Consider the following 22,118-nt stretch of genomic DNA (forward strand, 5'->3'; position numbering starts at 1 on the left):
TGCAATACCTCCTTATATTCAAATTCTTGCATCTCACTTTTTGGCTACGATCTTCTAGTCTTCCTGCTCACTCCCTCTTATACTCCACCTTCAACAATCTTCAACCGCTCTGGAACCTACAATTCAATAAGCTTCCCACCTTCTCACTGCCTCCTGCTCCGAGGCCCCTTCTTTGCCCCTTATCAGGATTAAGTCTATAGTCAATCATTACAAGCACCTAACCCCCCTGGCACTTCTCCCACACGGGATTATTATTCATTGGCAAAGCCCTCAATCTGGTTACATCAAGCACTTCAAACTCTACCCCAAGAGCTAAACAGATGAACTCGCTGGAGAGCTCACAGCTGCCCTAAAATGTCATGACCACAAACCCTCTGGTGAGCCCTCAAGTGGGTCCTGCCCAGCAACCAAGTCCGCTCCCTTGCCTATTCACTATCCCACTTCTAGATGACTACTTGGTATATTCTTCTCTCTCCTCAAACTACCAACACCTCAACCCCCATCCTCCCTCTCATCTATTTCCCACAGAAAAACCAAGGAAATCATTAGAAAACTTCCTCCAAATCCCACTACTACATCTATACATCTTTACCCTATACTCCACCCATGCTCCCACTTTTCTTTTTAATATATTTTTATTGATTTCCGAGAGGGAAAGTGAGATATAAACATTAATGATGAGAGAGAATCATTGATCAGCTGCCTCCTGCACGGCCCCTACTGGGGATTGAGCCTGCAACCCAGGCATGTGCCCTTGACTGAAATCAAACCCGAAACTCTTCAGTCCACAGGACGACATTCTATCCACTGAGCCAACTGGCTAGGGCCGCTCTTCCACTTTTCTAGCTCAGCATTTCTTAAACTTTTGTGGGGGTTTTTGTTGTTGTGTTTTTGTTAATCCTCACTTGAGGATATTTTTCCATTGCTTTTCAGAGAGAGTGGAAGGGAGGGGGTGGGGAGAGAGAAACATCAATGTGAAAGAGACACATGAAATGATTGCTTCCCCCGCACGCAACCTGACTGGGGGCAGGAATCGAACCCGCAACCCTTGGGTCAACGGGCCAACACTCTAACCATTGAGCAACTGGCCAAGGCACATTTCTCAAACTTTGGAATTTCAGGACCCCTTTACATGCTTATGAATTACTGAGGATCCCTAAGAGCTTTTATTTATGTGGGCCATACCAATCATATATAAGAAATTAGAGTTGATAAATTTAAAAAATATTTAATAATTCATTAAAAAGTGAATAAACCTTTTATATGGCAATATAAATAACATATTTGTTTGAAAATAACTCTTTTCACCCCGGTCAGGTAACTCAAGTGGTTGGAGCATTGTCCCCATATGCCAAAATTGAGGGTTTGATCCCTGGTCAGGGCACACATAAGAATCAACCAATGAATGCATGAATAAGTGAAACAACAAATTGCTGTTTCTCTTTCTCTCTCCCTTCCTCTCTCTCTCTCTAAAATCAATAAAAATATTTTTTTAAAGAAAACTATTTTCTAAAACATGTAGTGAGGAAAAAAAAGCAGTTTTATGTCTTTGCAAATCTCTCAAATGTCTGACTTAACTGACTTAGCTGCGGCTGCATTCAATCTGCTGTAACATGTTGTGTTGGATGACGGATACAGAGGCTCTCAGCCTTACACAGACCACAGTTAGACAGTGTATTTTCATGGCCGTTTTAGACCATTGTGGATATTCTTCTATGATACAACACCACGTCCCCAAAAGTGGTAGTTTCTTAAGGACCAGTTGCAATGTGGAATCTGAAACTGTACTTGTGAACTTTGCCCATTCTGTTTTATTAAAATCCATGCATCCAGCCTACACTCTAAATAGACTTTTTACCCCATGCATAAGACCATGTCTTGGTCAACTGGAAAATATCTTTTTCCCTAAGTTATGTAGATCTTCCAAATGTTGGCAGATTTCATTTACACTATATTAAGAAGTCACATCATTAATATCATCACTAATCATATCAAAAAAGTCTTTAAGTATTGGGAAGCTGTCACACCCAAATTTTAATTCTTTCAAATAAAAAGGATGTTCCATGATATGGAAAATGACTAACTCAGCTAGCAACTCAAAACAACTGTTCAAGCTCACTTGCTCAGACAACCGTCACACGACAGTGAGAACTCTAAAATGACGTGTACTCGAGGGTGAGACTGAATAAAAATCAATGACTTTTACTGCTTCTTCGGCTTCTTCAGAAACATTCTGAGGCAGAATCAGCATCCTCACCGATGACCGCTGTCCCTGTGAACGTGAGCTGGAGAGGAATATAGTGATGCTCAGACTGGCTTGCGGGCACTGCGTGATTGATGTTCGGGCACCAGCAGTTTCACCCACCAGTGCTTTTAGGACCGTCCTGTCAAGTACGGCACAGTGACAAAGGCAGATCACACTTAACATTATCATAAACTGTTCTGATCTCAGTATTCCCTGAAAAGGTCTCTGAAATTCCCGGGTGCCACTGCCCACACTTTGAGAACAGCTGTTTTGAATGACCTCTCCGTGTTCTCACAGGAGGCCGCCCCCTCGCAGACAATACACCGGAAGTACTTCCTTTTCTCTTCTACAGAGCTAACCCAATCAGCATACATGATGTTTATCTAACCACCTTTAAAAGACCCTTCCTTCACCTTCCTCCCCCTCCAGCTAGGGCCCCATTTCTCACCTTCCCTTGACAGCAAAACTCTCTCAAAAGGGCCTGGATTGTATGCAGAAGCAGGGGCGGGAGGAGGAGGGCTGTCCTACATATGAATGAGAAGTGAAATCAGCACCTCGTCATTAATCAACGCTTTCTGGAATTAAAAAGAAAAATAAACCCAGGCACCTGACATTCCTAAAGGTTGTCTAATATACCAGCGACATAATACAAACCTTTTTAAGAATTCTTTTTTAATTTACTCCTCGCAGACAGCGTCTAGCCACCACATTGCACGCACCCCCCTATGATTTCAGACATCAAATATTAACACAAAGTGAGTAATGCAAAAAGAAAGGGGGTTAATCAGACACCTTGAGAGAAAGAAGAAAAATAACACTGATTCAATGAGAGCTGCTAATGAGGCTTTTTGTTTTGGGAGATTAATTTGGGAGTCTGATGACTAAGAAGAAAATTTAAGCTTTGCAGGTGACTGCTGGTGATTATGATCAAGTTCTTTTTTTAAAAAAAATAAAGAGATGCCTTTGCTTAATTCTATAGGTTATGCATGTCGCGTGTTTATCTGAAATCTGTGTCCACCCTAGAAGTGCAGAAAACGTGCCTCGTCAGCAGCGTGAAAGAACTCCTCGTGTTGATTCTGGACTATATTGGACAGAGGATGAGTACTTCAGACTGTGCACTGCTGATGTTTCAATACATTCCCCTAATACTCTTTAAGCGCTGCCACTGTAAACCTCATTAGCTCCCAGCATGCGGCCAGGGCCTGGATTTCATTGCCACGGCCTCCCAAAGTGCAAACAGGTATATAAAAATGATTTTATCATCAACAACATTATATGATCCTCCACCTTGTGAAGTATTTAAAAGGCCGTGTTTGTTTGTTTGTTTCTCAGGAGGATAAATAGCAAACATGGAAAAGGCAGACAACACACTTGATTGATACAGCCACACATTTTGAAACCCTAGATTTCTTTTTCATCTTTTCTTCTTTGACGCCTTTATTCCTCCTGCCTCCAAATGGGATTTGTCCCAGGTCTGAGTCTCTATATTTGGAATAGAAAGGAATTACTTGTGCATGCTGACTCCATTACTACCATTTTGATTCAACAAAATGGGTGCTGACAAGGTAATAAGATGGACATGTCAGCTTGTCATTAAGAAACCAGAATTCCTGTCCTAGCCGGTTTGGCTCAGTGAATAGTGTCAGACTGTGGACCTGTGGACCGAAGGGTCACAGGTTCAATTCCAGTCAAGGGCATGTACCTTGGTTGCAGGCTCCCCGCCTTCTCCCCGCCCCCCACCCCCACCCCACCCGGGTACCTGGCCAGGTGTGTTCAGGAGGCAACCAATCGATGTGTTTCGCTCACATCAATATTTCTCTCTGTCTTTCCCTGTCTCTTCCACTCTCTCTAAAAAATCAATGGAAAAATATCCTCGGGTGAGGAGAAAGGAAAGACGGGAGGGAGGGAGGGAGGGAGGGCAAAGATAGGAATAGGCCTTTTACCTCATGCATAACAATTGAGACAGAAAACATTTTTGTGGTCAATTTGTACATGATCCTAGCAAGCCGGTTAGATGCTGGAGCCACCCAGGGCCCATTCCACACACGCAGGAATTGAACCTGTGACAGGCAGTGAGCATCCTGAGCCCAGGAGGCCAGGCACCCAACCTTCGGGATTATTCAGGCCCCATTTCTTCTCTCCGGGTGAGGAGACCAGGTACTAGTGGAAACGGCCTTTGAGCGCAAGACCTCTCTAATAAGCACCAGTTAATACCCAAAACAAACCACAAATAGAAACAAGTTTGCTTGCACAAAGGGACATACTCACAACCTTTACTCTTACCTTGTTCTTAGGAGATAGCTGTGTGAACAATGTATAAAAATTACACTTAGATGATAAACAAAGAAAGCTTCAGTCCTATTTTAAACAAAATCACATGGATAACTAAATTTAGAAGACATCAAAAACCACTCAAACAAATCCAACAGCAAGCGGAGAATCCACACTCTTCAGCTAAGGTGAGGGGCCTGAGAAGACTTTAGAGACTCTCTCCTCCTCCTTCTCCTCCTCCTCCTCCTCCTCCTCCTCCTCCCTCAAGATGCTGTGACAAGCCCTCCTGGCCTGCGACCCCCACCAAACAAAAGGTTTCCAAGCCTTGGCCTTCAAAGTTTCCTCTCATTTCCCTCAAGGTGCTTCACAAAACGAGTACAGCCATCATTCAATCTATTAAAACAGTGGAAATCGGGGAAATCTACACACAAAAGGCAATTAGAAGGGAGGGGTGAGAACCAGTGAAATTAAAGAACATTAACAGAGCATGCTGTAGCAGAGGCAAATCTTGCCGATCCCGACTCAAATTATGCTGATGGCTCTCCACCGCTCAAAGACCCCAAATCCTTAATATGATGTACAAGTTCCCGCACAGTCCTGCCTGGCCTTGCTCTCCCACCACCGTGCCCTGCGGCTTCCACGCTGGGGCCACGCCAGCCTGTGCATTTCTGAATGTGACCAGGGCCTTGGAAACTGCCGGTCCCCGTCTGCAATGCTCTGTCTTCTGATCATCCCCCTCCCGCCCCCTACTGCCCATCACCCACCCAAACTCCTACAGTTCAAATGTCACTCATCCTGGGGAAGTCGTTTCTGACCTCCCAGCCAGCATGAAGCCCTTAACTGTCTCTCCCACCACGTCTCTCCTTCACAACACTTATCACAACGTCAATTCATGTTTCGTTGCCTTCTCGGATTAACAGCCCTCTGCTGCAGTAAATAAGGAGGTCCAAGGGGACACCATGGTGTTTCCACCGACCGGTCATCCTCCACACACAGCACAGAGCAGGCACGGAGAGGAGGTTCTCCAACAGCTGCTGAAGGCAGCTGGCCAGCACTCTGGAAGAAACTCACAGCACGCAAGGCTGACCAAGTCCCAAACTCATGAAACATTAAATTAGAACCAGGAGTGAGTGCCCCAGATACACAGGACCCCTTTCCGGGAAGCCCATGCAGTGCACAGGAGTTTAGCGTCCATGCTAGAGTTCAGCCCAACCCTACACGTGGGTGAGGCCTTCAGGAGGGGGCTGTGCTCTCACGGAGACGCTGTGCCGCAGTGTGCAGGGGTCTCTGCCTAGAAAATGCCTAGATCTAGCCAAAAGCTACCACACCACTAGAGAAAAAAGCTGTTCGGGGGGAATCACGCTGGTTGGTCTCTGTCCCCAATAAATTCTTTGCAACCACAGGCTTTCTAATCACCCAGAGAAAATAGCTATGTGAGAGTATTCATTTCCCAGGGTTGCTACAACACAGTGCCACAAATGGGGTGGCTTAACAAACCAGAGATTCATCCTGTCACAGTTCTGGGGAGCGGAAGTCTGAAATCAAGATGCCAGCAGGACCACCCTCCCCACAAAGGGAGATGCTTCAGGGGAGAATCCTTTCTTGCCTCTGCGAGCTTTGGGTAGCCTCAGGTGTCCCTGGCTTGTGGCCACATCACTCCAATCTCTGTGGTCACAATGACTCAAGGAACAGTGGTTGATTAGGGATGATGATTTGAGACTTGTGAACTTGACAAATGCTGTGCTTCCAAAGAAAGGGAAAGGAAGGGGAAAGAAAGGCACTGCAGTTTTCCATTGAGAACAGATGTGTGATTATACCTACCTGTGAAGTAAACACTGAGGCACTGTGGGTCAGGGTCAGGGTCAGGGTCAGGGAAAACGTGAACATCTGAATGGGCCTTGGGCAGGCCTAGCCTCGAACACTGGCCCGACTAGCTCAATAAGCTTAAATAACTTGGATAAGTTCTTCAATTTGCTTAGTCCCCTTGGAAAGAATTACCATAATATATATGGTGAGCTATAAAATAGTTCTATCCTTAGACCCAGGAATCTTTCTCTTCGAATTTCTTTCTAAGGAAATAGTTAAATGAAAAGGGGGGTGGGGGGGCGGAATATTCACTCCAATATCATCTATTTCAGAAAACTAGAAATTGAAATAACTCTGTAAGGGCAGAATTTCATAAAGCAGTGTACATTAATTTGATAGAAAATGCTGAAGCTATTTAGCACTGTTCATATGAACACCATACAGAAATCTAAAAATTAATTGATATTTTCAGGGGTGGGCAAACTTTTTGACTCGAGGGCCACAATGGGTTCTTAAACTGGACCGGAGGGACGGAACAAAAGCATGGATGGAGTGTTTGTGTGAACTAATATAAATTCAAAGTAAACATCATTACATAAAAGGGTACGGTCTTTTTTTTTTTTTAGTTTTATTCATTTCAAATGGGCCGGATCCGGCCAGCAGGCCGTAGTTTGCCCACGGCTGGTCTAAAAGATTACAAAAGAGAATTACAATTAATGCAGATTCAAATTATGAAAAATATTGATGCACATTAACAAATCACGGAAGATACTAAAACGTTCCAAATATCTGTGTCAAGATAAGATTATGGGTGGTTGTTTTGTTTTCCCTTTGGAAACTGAGGTGTTCACTCTTACTACTGTTTTTGCAACTGGGGAAAAAGTTAGCCATAGGGCAACAAATTGAGGCCATCGGAGATTTTCTCTGTCACAGGGAAACACTGGGATTTAAGATAACACGAAACCTGAAAGAAAATGTCAGGTTAAAGAGGGTTGTGAGATTACGAGAGAAGAGGCGGCTGGGAACATGGGAAAGGTCAAGGTCTTTGCAGCCAGACAAGCCTGGACACCTTTGGACAGAAAACTGCCTGATTACCGAGCACCTTGTCTACCTTATCTGAGAAACCAGGAAAACAAAGCCGACATTTCAGCTGTGTTATAAGCTTTTGAAAAATATGTTATTTTTATTATGTTATGTTATGTTATGTTATGTTATGTTATGTTATATTATATTCTATAGGTAAAATGTATGTCACATTGTTACATCTAATAAATTTAAGGCTATGTTTTCTGAGGGTATACATGTAAAAAGAAATAGAAAAAGTGAACGGGGGTGAGGATGGAAAAGAAGGCAAAGTACATTAGAAGATATTACAATTACACAAATTAATGCCCATAGGTACATTAATTACAAACCAAAATGCTCACTGAGAGAGAGAAATAGAAAATAAAAGACAGAAAAATCCTATTATGCTAAGTTTAAATAGGAAATGTCACTATGAACTTTTGATTTTTTTAAAGTGTATTTCCCAGCTCTTCCCACTGAAAAGAAAGAGATGCAGTAACACCCTAGTGACAATAAGCCAGTGCTCCATTTTTGCTTCTAAGCACCACTCCGATTTAAAAAGAATCAGAGCTTCTTAGAGAAAATAGCAATTTCCAGGTCCCAGGGAGGAAATATCCATGGTGGGCCTAGAGCATCTTATTTGCCAAAAGCAAGGAGCACTCAAAGGCTAAGGGGACAGGAGCCAGCCTGAAGGGACACCCACCGACCACACTGGGACAATTTTAGCATCTAAGGGAATAACAGTAATAGATAATACATTGCATCTAAAATAAACAAATCCATGAATTTGTACTGATATAAAAAGTGAAGAGAGAAAGAAAGGTATTGGAGGTAAGAAAGCTTTTCTTTACCAAAGAATGGCAAACAATAAAGACGGGATTTTTTTTAAATCACCATTTTTCAAACCCCAGTGTAATAACTGATTCAGAAAAGGATTATCATGGATGCTGAAACTATGGGGTGAAAAGTTGCGATGAAAGAAGACAGCCACACATTCTCAAAGTATTCTATATACTAATTACAAAACAAAAATGGCCCCATTCGATGGAAATACCTAGTGCAGTGATGGCGAACCTATGACACGCGTGTCAGAGGTGACACTCAAACTCATTTTTTTGGTTGATTTTTCTTTGTTAAATGGCATTTAAATATATAAAATAAATATCAAAAATACAAGTCTTTGTTTTACTATGGTTGCAAATATCAAAAAATTTCTATATGTGACACGGCACCAGAGTTAAATTAGGATTTTTCAAAATGCTGACACGCCGAGCTCAAAAGGTTCGCCATCACTGAGTGGATACCACTGTTAGCAACTGATCAAACTTAGAATCATCAATGCTGGGACAGCGTGCCTTCTAAGATACAGCAGGCAGTACAGAGACTGTCCTAATCTGCACCCCAAAGTTCAACAGGCAGGCATGAAGAAAGAATCAGACAAGTCTAGAATGTGGGACCTTCAACAAAATCACTGGGCCAGGATTTTAAAAGTTAATGTCATGAAAAAAAACATTAAGAGGCAAGGATCTGTTCTAGATTAATACAGCCCTGGCCAGTGTAGCTCAATAGTAGAGCACTGGCCCACACACCGAAGGGTCAAGGGTTCGATTCCCTGTCAAGAGCATGTACATTCTGGGCCCTGGTAAGGAGGCAACCAATCAATGTCTCTCTCTCACATTGATGTTTCTTTCTTTCTCTCTCTCTCTCTCTCTCTCTCTCTCTCTCTCTCTCTCCCCATCCCTCCCTTCCACTCTGTCAAAAAAAAAAAAAATCAATGGGAAAATCCTCCAGTGGGGATTAACAGAGAGAGAGAGAGAGAGAGAGAGAGAGAGAGAGAGAAACTAAATGTAATATAAAAACCTTAACTGGATTCTGGATTTTAGAAAAAGGAGATGAGGCATTTGAGAGGGGAGGTGGACAGAGATCTGGCATATTTGAAAATGGACTGCATATCAAGTGTTATTTGGCATGATTATTAATTCTCCCAGGTATGATCATAGTGTGGTGGTTGTGTAGGAGAATGTTCTTAGCCTTAGAAGATAAATGCTCAAGTCTCATGATGGCTGCAATTTACAATTTAATAGTCCAGCCAAAAAAGGAAATTATGCGTGTGCACATTTGTGTGCAGAAAGTATGAATGTAGAAGGAAAGAATAAAGGTGGAAAACTGTTAACAGTCAGTCAATTCAGATGAACGGCATATATTGGGTGTTCGTTGCATTCTTCCAATTTTTGTGTAGTTTAAAAAACTTTAAACTATCAAATAAGAAACAGAAAAAGATCTTAATCACTGAGTCAGATAATTTATGTTGCATAAGTTGGTCACCCTTCATCTGAATCATTAACACAGAAGGTATGGAGGCAACCAAATTTTCTCAAAAAAAAAAAAATGTTTGCTAGACTAATTCTATGTCCCATCTACCTTTTGCTTTAGTGGACTAGTATGAAATATATTTCAGCCTCTCCTTGTACCACCTAGCAATGACCCCACCTTGGGGTGGAGATAGAACACAGAAGTAACCCCAATAACTGCTATCAGATCAGAGAGAGAAGGCATAACGCAGCCATCCTCCAGGATACAACGGGAAGTATAACTGCCGATGTCCTCCCCACTCCTTGACGTTCTGAACAGGTTTTTCCATGAGTGATGGGACAACCGATAGATAACTAAGAAGAGGGAAGTGCTGGTAAGAACGGAGAACATTGACGGTACATCAAGAGATTTCACTTTGGCTGTATCTCAAACCAACACACGTGGGAAAATCAGACACGTGACAGATGAAGGCTCAGAGCTAGAAAAAGCCACCCCAGAATGGCAGGTAACTACTCTGTCAAAGGGGTAGGTGCTGGCAAGCAGCGAGAGCGGAAGGCTGGGAGCCCACCACTGTCTATACAGAGAGGCTGGTTCCTGTGGGTTCTATGTGGCTATGAGGGGACACTGGTGTTCGTATCAGCAAGGGTGCAGAGTCCAAACTTCTGCACTTGATGATAAAAGCCGACGGCAATCCTAGACAGCTTAGGCAAGACTCCTGTTTAAAATGTAAACCGAGAAGGCTGGCGGGAAAAACAATCCCAAGGCATTTTGCCGAGTGTCCTACTAAATTTTAGATGGTTCGGTCTTTCTCTTCCAGCTTGGTTAGCACGCTTTTTATGGGGATTTGGAATCATATCATTCAGTCTGTTACTAGTAGCATTTAATCACATGTTAGATTTAAAAGTTATTGGAGCAGAGGGAAATATTAGAGAAAAGTTATATTCTTAGAGCTATGTTTCATATTTGCTCACAATTTTACAGTTCCTTTGAAAAATACCAACATAAATACAAACACTCTGGAATATCTTCATACCGCTTATCAACTACAACAGTACCATGAAACTATAAATAGTTCTTTAAACTGTATAAAAAAAAATACACATGCAAAATCCCCATCTGTGATACAAATGCTGGAGGAAATATTGAAGTTATTATTTCTAAAATAATGTATTACTTGTAATAGGTAGAGAAAATGCTCGTAAGAGATGGGAAGTGTATGCAGACTTCCTAATCTTTAAAGCAACAGAAAGCTGTTTCAAACAAAAATATTAAATGAGACAATAAGAAATAAACATACCCATCTTTGGTTTGATCCACCACACCGCTTAAAAGTTCCACAGTCTTTGAATTAGGCTGGCTTTCTCCAAAAATGTTCAAATAGCGAGTGACAAAGTCATTGGGAGACATGAAAAATTCACCATTTTTCTCAATGCTTGCATACTGTTTTTTTAAAAAAAAGAGAGAGAGAAGAGATATTTTATTCTCGAAAGTACACAATCGTGAGATTAATATGTGGAAAAGCTTAAATATTCAAAGGATAATATATCAGATATGATAATATTCTCTTCACAAAGAGTTATTTTCCATCACTTCAAAGAAAAAACAAAAACATAAGTACGCCAAGGTTCATGCTTATACCAGTGCTTCTCACGGGGGGCAGCTTAGCCTGATTAACAGCTTGCGAATGTCAATGGCCCCCAGTAGCTGAGTACAACCAGCAAGGAGGAGCCCTGTCTGCATGTTACCTGCCTTTCTGGGGGTGGAATTCTCCAGCTCTGAGCTTCCTCTGCTTGTCTATTTTCCCCCACAGGGGACATCTGGCAGTGTCTGATGACAATTTTGATTGTCATAACTCGGGGAGAGAGATGCTACTGGCACCTCACTGGTAGAGGACAGGGGTTCTGCTGAAGTAGTACACAAGACAACCCCCTACAACAGTGTCCAGCCCACAATATCAAGTGCTGAGGTTGAGAAACTATGGATTACAACCCATGTCTTGTTCTTTAGCAAGGATATAGGGCTTTTATTAAAAGTAGGATTAATTATGAAGTCATAGATGAATATAATCTAATTCTTTTGCCCATTTCTGCTTCAAGGACATCAACGATGCAAGAAAGGGTGACAAGGCACCCTCTCCCTCCAGGGAGCACACTCGTACCTCTCCCTTCCCCCTCTTCTTCCCCCCCCCCTCCACCTCCCCCCCCCCCAACCCACCAGCCCCAGGCAGGCATCTCCTAACCTCTAAGGGACCCAGGAGACTTGCAACCAGGGGAGCAATGGGCAGAAGCAGCTTGTCCGGGCTCACCCCGAACCTGACTGACTTCCCCATTTTCTCTGACTTCCCAGTGAGCTAAAGCAGCCCCCCCTAGTTCTCTCCTGTTGCTTCTTCTATGCTAAGCCCTTCCTTGTTTCACTGTCCCCCACTTTAAAATGTACCCTCAAAGTAAAAAACAAACAAAGGAAGGATGACAGACAGGCTGAGCTGGAAGAGACTATTAACTGCATGGCTTCCTGTGGGGTTGTACGGAAGCAGGTATGAAATGTTGCTCTAGTAGAGTCCTCTTCATTCTAGAGCAGAAATGGTCAGTAAGGATTAGGTGGCGTGTGATGGTTTTTCACAGCGTTCCCCAGATCTGGCCTTTAGTATGTTACACTCCAGCTCATGTAATTGGGACCTGCTCATTCCTGCTTTGTGGAGCCCCTGGTGCTGTGGGAAATGCTGAGAAAGGACTTAGACATCATGTATTTTCCTATGGAGCAGGACAGGGCCTCTTGGTCCTGGACACACAGCAGTGATTTGAGGGATGTGGAGGAGGGAGGACAGTAAGCTACACAAAGAACAGGGATAAATGGGTGACAGAAACCATACTGGCAGCCAAAGAGAAAGGAGAGCACAGTGAATAGCTTTTACAAGTGACCTGAGCCTCTCTCCTTAACAATTTTGAGGAGTTTTAATACAATTAAACGTATACTTATGAAACAGGGAGGCTTTTAGGATTCCTTGCACAACCCAATATGATACTAAATGTGATGGTTAATTTTGTGTCAACCTGACTGGCCAACAGGTGCCCAGACTAAACATTCTGGGTGTGGCTGTGAAAGTGTTTCTGGATGACGTGCACCTGAATCTGTGGACTCAGTAGTGGACTGCCTTCCCCAGGGTTGGATAGGCATCATCCAATCCACCGAAGGCCTGACAGAACAAAAGCTGGAGGAGGGAAGAATTTGCTCCCTTTTTTTCTGCCGCCTTGCTTGAACTGGGACATACCTTTCCTGGCCCTCAGACTGAGATTGACATCGTCAGCGTCAGCTTCCTTGGTTCTCAGGCCTTCAGACTTGAACAAATTACCTCACCAGTTTTCCGGGTCTCCAGCTTGCAGATATCATGGGACTGCTCAGCCTCTATAATGGATGGCTTAAGCCAATTCCTCATAATAAATATGGATGGATGGACAGATGATAGATGGATAGAGCTAGAGATGAAGATATCTCCTACTGGGGTCCTTATGATATCTTAAGAAAAATAATTTTCTGCCCTACCTGGTTTGGCTCAGTGGAAAGGAGCATCAGCCTGCGGACTGAAAGGTCCCAGGGTTTGATTCTGGTCAAGGGCATGTCCCTTGGTTGCGGGCACATCCCCAGTAGGAGGTGTGCAGGAGGCAGCTGATCGATGTTTCTCTCTCATCGATGTTTCTAACTCTCCCTTCCTCTCTGTAAAAAATCAATAAAATATATTTTAAAAAATAATAATTTTCTGAGATTCGCATGGGAGAATGATTTTTATTTGCATGGCTGACATGCCTATGCTATTTGGTCTTCCCTTTGCTCCTTTCCTGTGATTAATAACTAGGTTAATTACAATGGTATCAAATACACATCTGTTTAAATTAACATGAATCAGCATCAAAAGTGTTAGGCAGACAAAAAAAAATTCATGTCAGAAGCAAAACTGACCACACCTAGACTTTAATTTCCACACCCAGACAAAACACTAGCCAGCACTTACCTCGAGAACAGCCTGCATAATGAAGTTCAAAGGCCTTATGGAGAAATGTCCTACACCAAGTCCTGCCCTACTTACCATTCCAGTATCATTGCCCAAAACCCTATGCTCCGGGCCACCCCACACTCCTGGTACTCTTATATCACACAAAGGCTCTCCCTTTGCCTGGAATGTTCTTCCTTTGCCCCAGAACCCTCTTCTCCCTTCTCCGTTTGATAAATAAACACCTACTCATCTTCAAATGCAGTTCAAATACCACTACCTCCCTATAACTTCAATGACTCTCTCTAGGAAGACATAATTAGCCCCTTATCATCTTCCTGCTAATTAATGCTATATAACACTCATCATCCATATAATGGCTTTATCTTTTTATTACACTTTATCTTTTTATTGCACTGTGAAATAGTTAAGTGCCAGGAGCCATAATTTATACACTTTTATATACCCCATACCTCACACTACTTTACAGTAAACACCTTAAAAAAAGAAAAGAAAAAAAACTAAAGTAGAAATTATTTTAACTCAAAAACATAAAATAAGCCAGTGTTGGGCCCATTTTAATCCTCCAGGATCCCTCTTTCCTTATCTGTCTCGGTTCCATTGGCTCTCTCATCTCCAAAGCTACCTGCTACCAGCACCTCTGGTACCAGCACCTCTGGTCCAAGGGTGCAATGATGCTTCTCTTCACATGCCCCAAGCTACAGAAGAATCCTCTACCCAGGTTAACAGAGAGAAGGCTGGGATATTTATTAGAAAAAAAAGTCAGGAAAAAGTCAGAAAATCCGCAAAGTAGTCAGGTTTACAGAATCCTTATGGCTGGTCCATAATTAACTATAAAACCCAGCCACAGCAGAGACGTGCCTGGCACAGTCCTCAGGGCGCCTCGCTCCTATTCTTCCTCCACCACAACACCGTCTGCGTCTGCGGTAGATGGTAAACAAGAGATCCTCTGCGTGCTGAGCCAAGGATTTGCATCGGGACCACACTATCCAGGCCTGATGAGGTCACCCGAACCTTTGCCAGATCCACAATCCCTTCCAGAAACTGCTGACCACTGTTTTCTTCAGGGACGGTTCTCCCCACATCATCCCCCAGCTCTCACTCAATAGCCAGGTAGTCCTAGCCACCCTCCAGGGAGGACAGACAACACTTCCCTATTTGGTCCCATAGATTCCACCTCAGCCCACAGGCCCCCTTACCCAGAAACCCCACAGCTGACACTCCAAAACCCCACATGGAATTCCTACCCTCCCCAGGGTCTACTTGACCAATCTGATTTGTTTCTAGTATAGACTTTCCTGCTGTTGACAAACCACATCTGGAAAGGACATATTGTCCCAAAGTAGGACCTTAACCTGCCACACGGCCTCAAAAGCTGGACACCGCTTTTACCTGGAGCCTTTCCACTGATTACGCCAAAAGACTAGTGAGGCCCTGACCGGTTTGGCTCAGTAGATAGAGCGTCAGCCTGCGGAATGAAGGATCCCAGGTTCAATTCCTGTACCTTGGTTGTGGGCACAGCCCCAGTAGAGGGTGTGCAGGAGGCAGCTGATCGATGTTTCTCATCGATGTTTCTAACTCTTTATCCCTCTCCCAACCTCTCTGTAAAAAATCAGTAAGATATATTTAAAAAAAAAGACTACTGAATATACCTAGATGCACCATCTGCTGAGACATTCTGAAAGCTGTTCCCTTTTCCTGTCAGAAGGATGCCTGCGACTACGGCTGCTTTAGAAAACAGAAATACATAACAGACAAGTCTTGAGTTCAAAGACAGGTCTTAGGACTTTGTCAGCTCAAGGTAATGAACTTTACTCTTTTCTCTAAGCTCTTTGGCAACCCACTCACATGCTCTTCTGCAAGTGGTCTTCCAGAATGACATCATTAGAGTTTTTCAATAAAGACCTTAAATACACATACTACAACTATCTGAGGTTCCCTCATATACACCTGATCCCAATCATAGTGGGCCCAAAATGCATAGCAACAGACACTGGTCTAGGTAAGAGACGAAGCATTTCTGCTTCCTGGACTGTCAGTATCCAGAATCATTTTCCACCTTAGAATCTCAATATTGTATTGTCCTTTTGGGCCAACAAATTTATAAAAGATTTCTGCTTTCTTATATATAATCCAAGCCTCCCTATAAATGTATCCTTTTTTCCCCCTCTCCCCCAAAACTGCTCATATTTTTAATCATTTTCCTTTGGAGACTTTGTCTCTCTGTATTTGAATTATTTAATTGTAAACATTTACTGAATCAATATCTAAAGCAAATCAGGTGCTGGGAAGTTTATCATAAAGTTTTTTTCATTGATTCTTTACAATTTTTGTAACTTATTATGAAAATGTTCAAACACACACAAAGTAGAGAGAATAGTATAATAAACCCAATACTGCATTTCCCAATTTCAAAAATTATCATCATACTGCCTGCTCATTTTTCCCTACCCCACCAAAACTGGATTATTTAAAAGCAAATCTCAGATATCGTATTCTCATAATCTCAGTAAATACTTTAGTGTGTATCTATATAAGAGAAAAAGATTCTTTATGGTTCCCGTACTCTGAATACCATTATCAGCCTAAACATCAAAAATAACAAACACTCAATATCGAATAATCTTGTCAGTGTTTAAATTCCCTGATTTTTCAATTTGTTTAATGGTAATGCATGCGGATGAAGAAAGTGATGCATATAAAATTATTAACTTTTAAAGACATATATTCTCAGTACACAGCAGATTATCAAGTTTCTCATTCAAAGCCTGGGTCTTCTTTATATACAGCACAGTTACCTTTGGTATGTGTAGAAGAAGGCTATATAAATACTTTTAAAATAACCTTTATAAAAGTGGCCTTTTCTTTTTTGGAGTACTTTGATTCCAGTTGAATAACATTAAAAGTGGTTCAGTGTTTGGAATCTGAGGTAGACTTTTATTAGAGGATTAATCATTCACTGTGCAATATGGCAAAGTAGGCGAAACTGGAAGAAACTAAGGACATAAACTTGCATGGTGTCTGTTGTGATTTCACATCTCGCATGACTCATACTGCGGCCTCCGCACCAGGCAGCACAGTTGTAATAAAATGATGATGATGACGACAATGATGATGACGGGCTTCTGGGTGAAAGAAGGATTACTGAAATGTTTACAAAGAGCTTTAAACTGCTTAGGAGGAAAAGCATTACCATTAAACCGCACAAGTCAACCCTGGAAAGGTAAATGGGTTGAGAGACTAAATCCCCCAGCAACTCCTTTTCAATACCTGACACCATGTGAGATAAGAGAAATGAAAATGTAAACATATCACAGCAAGTTTCTGATACATTTTTTTAAAAAATAGGTATAATTGTTACGGACCTCTTTTATGAGCCTTAAGTAATGATACTTTGGGGGATTTTTAAGAACTACAACAATAAAATAAAGATCTGCTTAAAAAGAATCTTTAAAAGTTATAGAATACAAATCGACCAAGAAACAAAATAGATTCCTTTATACTGACCTTCAAAAATATTGTTCTAAGCTCAGCGGGATCCGCTCTCTTGGTTAAAGCCACCTACAAATAAACATAAAGACGTTTGTATTATTAGAACAAAGCTGAGAAATCAAGCTAGCTACTGAAAGAAATAAACTCCAGGTCAAAAATTAGAGGATTTCATTTTTGTACTTAAACAGTAAATTCCCCAGTACAAAACCTACTTCCTGAATTTTAAATTAGACTCCCTATGTGGCTTCATAAATGCTAACATTCTGGCCAAGCAACCAGTAAAGCTCCAAATATGTAATGTTTAATGCATACCTTTTTCTTTTGTTTATTTTTTTTCAAAAAGAAGAAGAAAAAAGAAAGAAAAGTTGAAACAGATTTTTAATCATCTGGTATTTTAAAACTATACTCCAGAGTGATCCCAACCCTTTCATAGGGGAATAGTAAATATTAAAGTACAACCTGTTTGTTAACTCTGCAAGAGAAGATAGTTCTTGCCGAAACCGGTTTGGCTCAGTGGATAGAGCATCGGCCTGCGGACTGAAAGGTCCCAGGTTCGATTCCGGTCAAGGGCATGTACCTGGGTTGTGGGCACATCCCCAGTGGGGAGTGTGCAGGAGGCAGCTGATCGATGTTTCTCTCTCATCGATGTTTCTAACTCTCTATCTCTCTCCCTTCCTCTCTGTGAAAAATCAATAAAAAAAAAAAAAAGAGAGAAGATAGTTCTTAAAGAAGTTAGTGAACAAGGCAAATCATATTAACAAGCAGAAGGGGGTTACTTCCCACAGTGCCAGCCTGAGCAGGTGGGAAGGCCCCAGCTACCTGGGCATGCCAAGCCAAGTCTCCTTCTCTCCCCGACTTTTAATTTAAGACAAAGGTCTCCAAAGGTATGGCTATTATTCTCCACATTCTGGAAATACAAGGGCTATGGTTACCTTTCAAGAGCAAAATGTGTCAGATTAGCTCAGAATAGGTGTTGTGCTTCATTCTCCAGCCCACAAAGTCCAAAAACATCATTGGGGAAAAAGCAAGACAAACTTGCACATGGCTGCCCCAGGCCAACACAAAAGAGTCCTTATGTGGAACCAAACAGTGGGCTTATTCAGCGTCCCATCACCCAGTCCTGCTGGCAAAACCGCCATGAGACTGAATTCTCACCAAGCACAGCGTCACCCCATGATAGAGCCAAGAGGGGTTCCTGGAACTGCCCCAATACTCGAGCCATGGCGCTATCCACAGGGAGATTTATGCAAATTGTTCTAAATCCCTTCTGTGTGTTTGCAAAGACTCTTCTGAGATCTTTGGACAATGGGTTCTCTGTCTCTAAGTGTGTAAACTGCCTGAGTTCCTTTGCCCACCACTGTTGGGAATAATTTTATTAACTAATCACTGGGATGGGAGAGGTACTCTTTGGAAATCAGTGGTTGGTCACCTTCTTTCCCAAAGCAAGACCGATAACTCTTTTAATTTCAGCTGAGCACTTGTAACCACCAGTGCTATTTTTATCCATAAGAATTTGTGATCTTTTAAAATACTGAATTAGGTAGTGTTCTTTACTGTTCAATTAAGAAGGGGGAAAGAGCCTGCTAACCAACCTAAGACTGATGATAATGCTGACCAAAGTCTGCCGGAGAAGATTCCCCCCCTTGCGGGTCCATGTTCTGAGGAAGGTGGAGAGAATGAACACTAATGGGAGAGGAGGGGACAGCATAAAAATGCCTCCACCCTCGTCTTTTAAGAGCAGAGAAATTCTGTCCGAGTTTCACATCGCCAAGACAGTCCATAAGTAACATTTGTTAAAAGGCATATGGTGACCCTAGGCACTTGGTTGGTTTTCCTTTTAAAAGCAAAGGAAAGTTTCCACAAAGTGAACTATTCTTGCTCCCTCTGAATACCACATCCTTTAAAATGTAGTTAATTCACTATGTCATAAAGCCTTCCCTGCGCAATGCTCTTACAGAATGGGTTTCTCCTGCCCTAAATTCCCACAGCATTCTTCTCCTTGCTGATCCCAAAATGCACACTCAGGGCTCACCACCAGGACCATGCGCCTCTGAGAGAGAAAGGAGCAAAGCGCTCCCTTTGTAACTCCCAGAGCCTTGGACACAGGAGAAAATCCACACAGTGACTCAACACTTGTAAGGCATGATGCCTAATGCGTACAGAACATTCCATAGTTTTCAAACCATGACTATCACCTCATTGGATCCTCACAGCAACCCTGAAACTCAGATAGAGCATATCATTACCCTCATTTTACAGAAAGGAAAACCAAGACTCAAAAAGGGTTAAGTATTTCCCCAAAAGCCAGATTAGCACCAATCTGTACTTACATTTTCTATGTATTTGAAATCAGATCCCAAATCTTCCATCTTTGACTGTTGGTCTTTGCACTGATCCACATTACATACAGCTTCACAATGATGATGACTTGTGTTAACCGCTGACATAATATAGTAAGTACATGCCTAGAAATCAAGACTCTCCCAATTGCTCCTACCACCACCAGTGTGTCATGTCCATCCAGTGCTGTGACTAAGAGCATGGCTTTAGTGCCAGACCACCCTCGATTGGGAGCCAGGCCCAACCCCTAACCTAACTAGCTGTGTGACCTTGAGCTACTTCCCTGACCCCTCAGCCTCACAGTCCTCATCTAACAAAGCCAGAAGACATGAGTGGTTAGAGGGGTGATAGGAGACAATCACATAGAGTGCTGAGCATCAACACCCCCAACAGTTAAAGTACTCAATCAATGGTTTATATTACTTGTATTATTTATCCACATGTGTTTATATTCTATCATGCTTACTCCTAAAAATGTCTAAATGATGACTAACCTGGCTCATAACTTGAGACGGGAAAAATCAGGGGAAAAGAAGGGAAAGTAACTCATGGGTCTTCAAAAACATTCACAAAAGCTCTAAATGAACATACAGGTCTTTCCTAACTCATCATTCCATCTGCTATCCTAGCTCCATTGCTGGCTACTTCTTGAAAACAGACCCAAAGTTCCAGGTACAGCACACAGTTAACATCCCTGTGGAATTCCTGAGGCCCACTGAAATGTGTACTGGGTCCTGGACACATTCCACTGCAGCACAGATAACTCTGGTTCCATAGGAAGTGGATTCAGAAACACTCCTGAGCCTCACCTCTGCACTAATCCCATCTACTGCCCCAGTGTTGTGTGGCCATTCAAAATGTCCATTTTTCCCTTCTACCTCCTGTTCTTTTCTTCTTGTTTTAGTGTCATTTCAGTGGCTTCACTGAGGACAACATAAAAATGCCGTCAGAAGTGCCAGTGTTCTGAGGTGTGTTGAGATGGATTCTACCTGGAGGTAAAACCAATACCCAGATAGTTCTATGAGCTGGAAAGAGGGAACCACAGAAAGATATTAGCCAACTCAGAATCACTGCTCAGCAGGCACAGTGTGCATCACTTGAGAAGCCTTAGTTCGCTGGGCTTTGGAAGAGTCAGCAAACTGTAGATTACTTTCAGAAGACTTACTTTCATTGTTATATATATATTTCTCATATACTAACAGCATGTAACTGTTTCAAGCTACAAGTCTTAAAATCTAATTGCCCGATTTTATCATTACGCTTCTTAAATTTGCATTATAAGAGTAGATTCCACGGCCTGGGCCCATGTGGCTCAGCGGTTGAGCGTCGACCTATGAGCCAGGAGGTCACAGTTCTAGTCCGTGGTCAGGGCACATAGTGCCAGACCACCGTCCATTGGGGGTGCAGGCTCCCGGGTTGCCGGCTATGCTAGTAGGGGGCATGCAGGAGGCAGCTGATCAATGAGTCTCTTTCATCATTGATGTTTCTATCCTCTCTCCCTCTCCATTCCTCTCTAAAATCAATATTTTATTTATACTTTTTTTTTCTTTTTTTTTTTTTTTTTAAGTAGGGATTAAATCCACTCTGGGCAGTCTGATTGCCAGAGCACATGTGCTCATTTCATTCCATGAGGAAATTTTCTCCCTGGTTTGATATGACTGGGTCTGAAATCTCAATGGATTTCAAGCTCAATCATAAGGAATATGGGTATATTTTATGACAAAAGTGCATACACTATTAAGGGAATGCTGTCTATGATTTAGCAAGTCCTCTAGCTCAGTGGTTCTCAACCTTCCTAATGCCTCGACCCTTTAATACAGTTCCTCATGTTCTGGTGACCCCCAACCATAAAATTATTTTCATTGCTACTTCATAACTGTAATTTTGCTACTGTTATGAATCATAATGTAAGTATCTGATATGCAGGATGTATTTTCATTGTTACAAATTGAACATAATTAAAGCATAGTGATTAATCACAAAAACAATATGTAGTCATATATGTGTTTTCCGATGGTCTTAGGCAATCCCGGTGAAAGGGTCCTTTGACCCCTAAAGGGGTCGCGACCCACAGGTTGGCGACCCACAGGTTGAGAACCGCTGCAGTTGATGCTGGTCCTGTTAAAGTTTAAGAACCACAACTTTAGCTAATGTCCAATTCTGTTTCATCCAAGTCACCTGAGGGGCTTTTAAATTTTGTCAGTACTCAGGTCCTACCAGAGGCCAATCGAATTAGGCTATCTTTAAAGCTTCCTCATGAGAGTATAATGTTTGGCTAGGTTGAGAACCACTGCATTAGAACCCAAGGTCCTCACCTCAGCTTGCTACTTCACCAACTGCACAACACAGCCTTCACTTAGCAATACTTCCCCAACACCCCCCGACCCAAAAAAAATAAAAAACCTAAAGGTCTGAAAACCAAGATAAGCTTACACTGAAAACCCTACTTGTCATGAAGTAATTATTTACCTTAGATCTGAAAAAAAAAACAACAAAAAAAAAACAAAAGAGACAGCTCATCAAAAGCAGGCTACTCCATAGGGGGTAAGGGGGGTGTGTGGAGAAGGATATGCACATACA

The 22,118-nt window shown here is 42.3% G+C and overlaps 1 protein-coding gene across 2 annotated transcripts in view; it reads right to left on the reverse strand.

The window, feature by feature from the left end:
* The window catches only part of SLC25A13 (solute carrier family 25 member 13), a 163,786-nt gene that overhangs the window by 121,960 nt on the left and 19,708 nt on the right, over nt 1-22,118 (reverse strand). The window contains exons 2-3 of one of the 2 annotated variants that reach the window (XM_070424312.1): nt 17,214-17,267; nt 10,998-11,140 (exon numbers count right to left, since the gene is read on the reverse strand). In XM_070424312.1, coding sequence (XP_070280413.1) covers nt 10,998-11,140; nt 17,214-17,267 — 197 coding nt within the window. Of the gene's footprint in view, nt 1-10,997; nt 11,141-17,213; nt 17,268-22,118 lie in introns of those variants that run through there. The other variant, XM_070424313.1, reaches the window with a different exon arrangement.

The sequence above is a fragment of the Myotis yumanensis genome, unplaced genomic scaffold (assembly GCF_028538775.1).
Source record: "Myotis yumanensis isolate MYYU_CA2020_CCGP unplaced genomic scaffold, mMyoYum1.0.hap1 SCAF_9, whole genome shotgun sequence".
Taxonomy (NCBI): Eukaryota; Metazoa; Chordata; class Mammalia; order Chiroptera; family Vespertilionidae; genus Myotis; species Myotis yumanensis.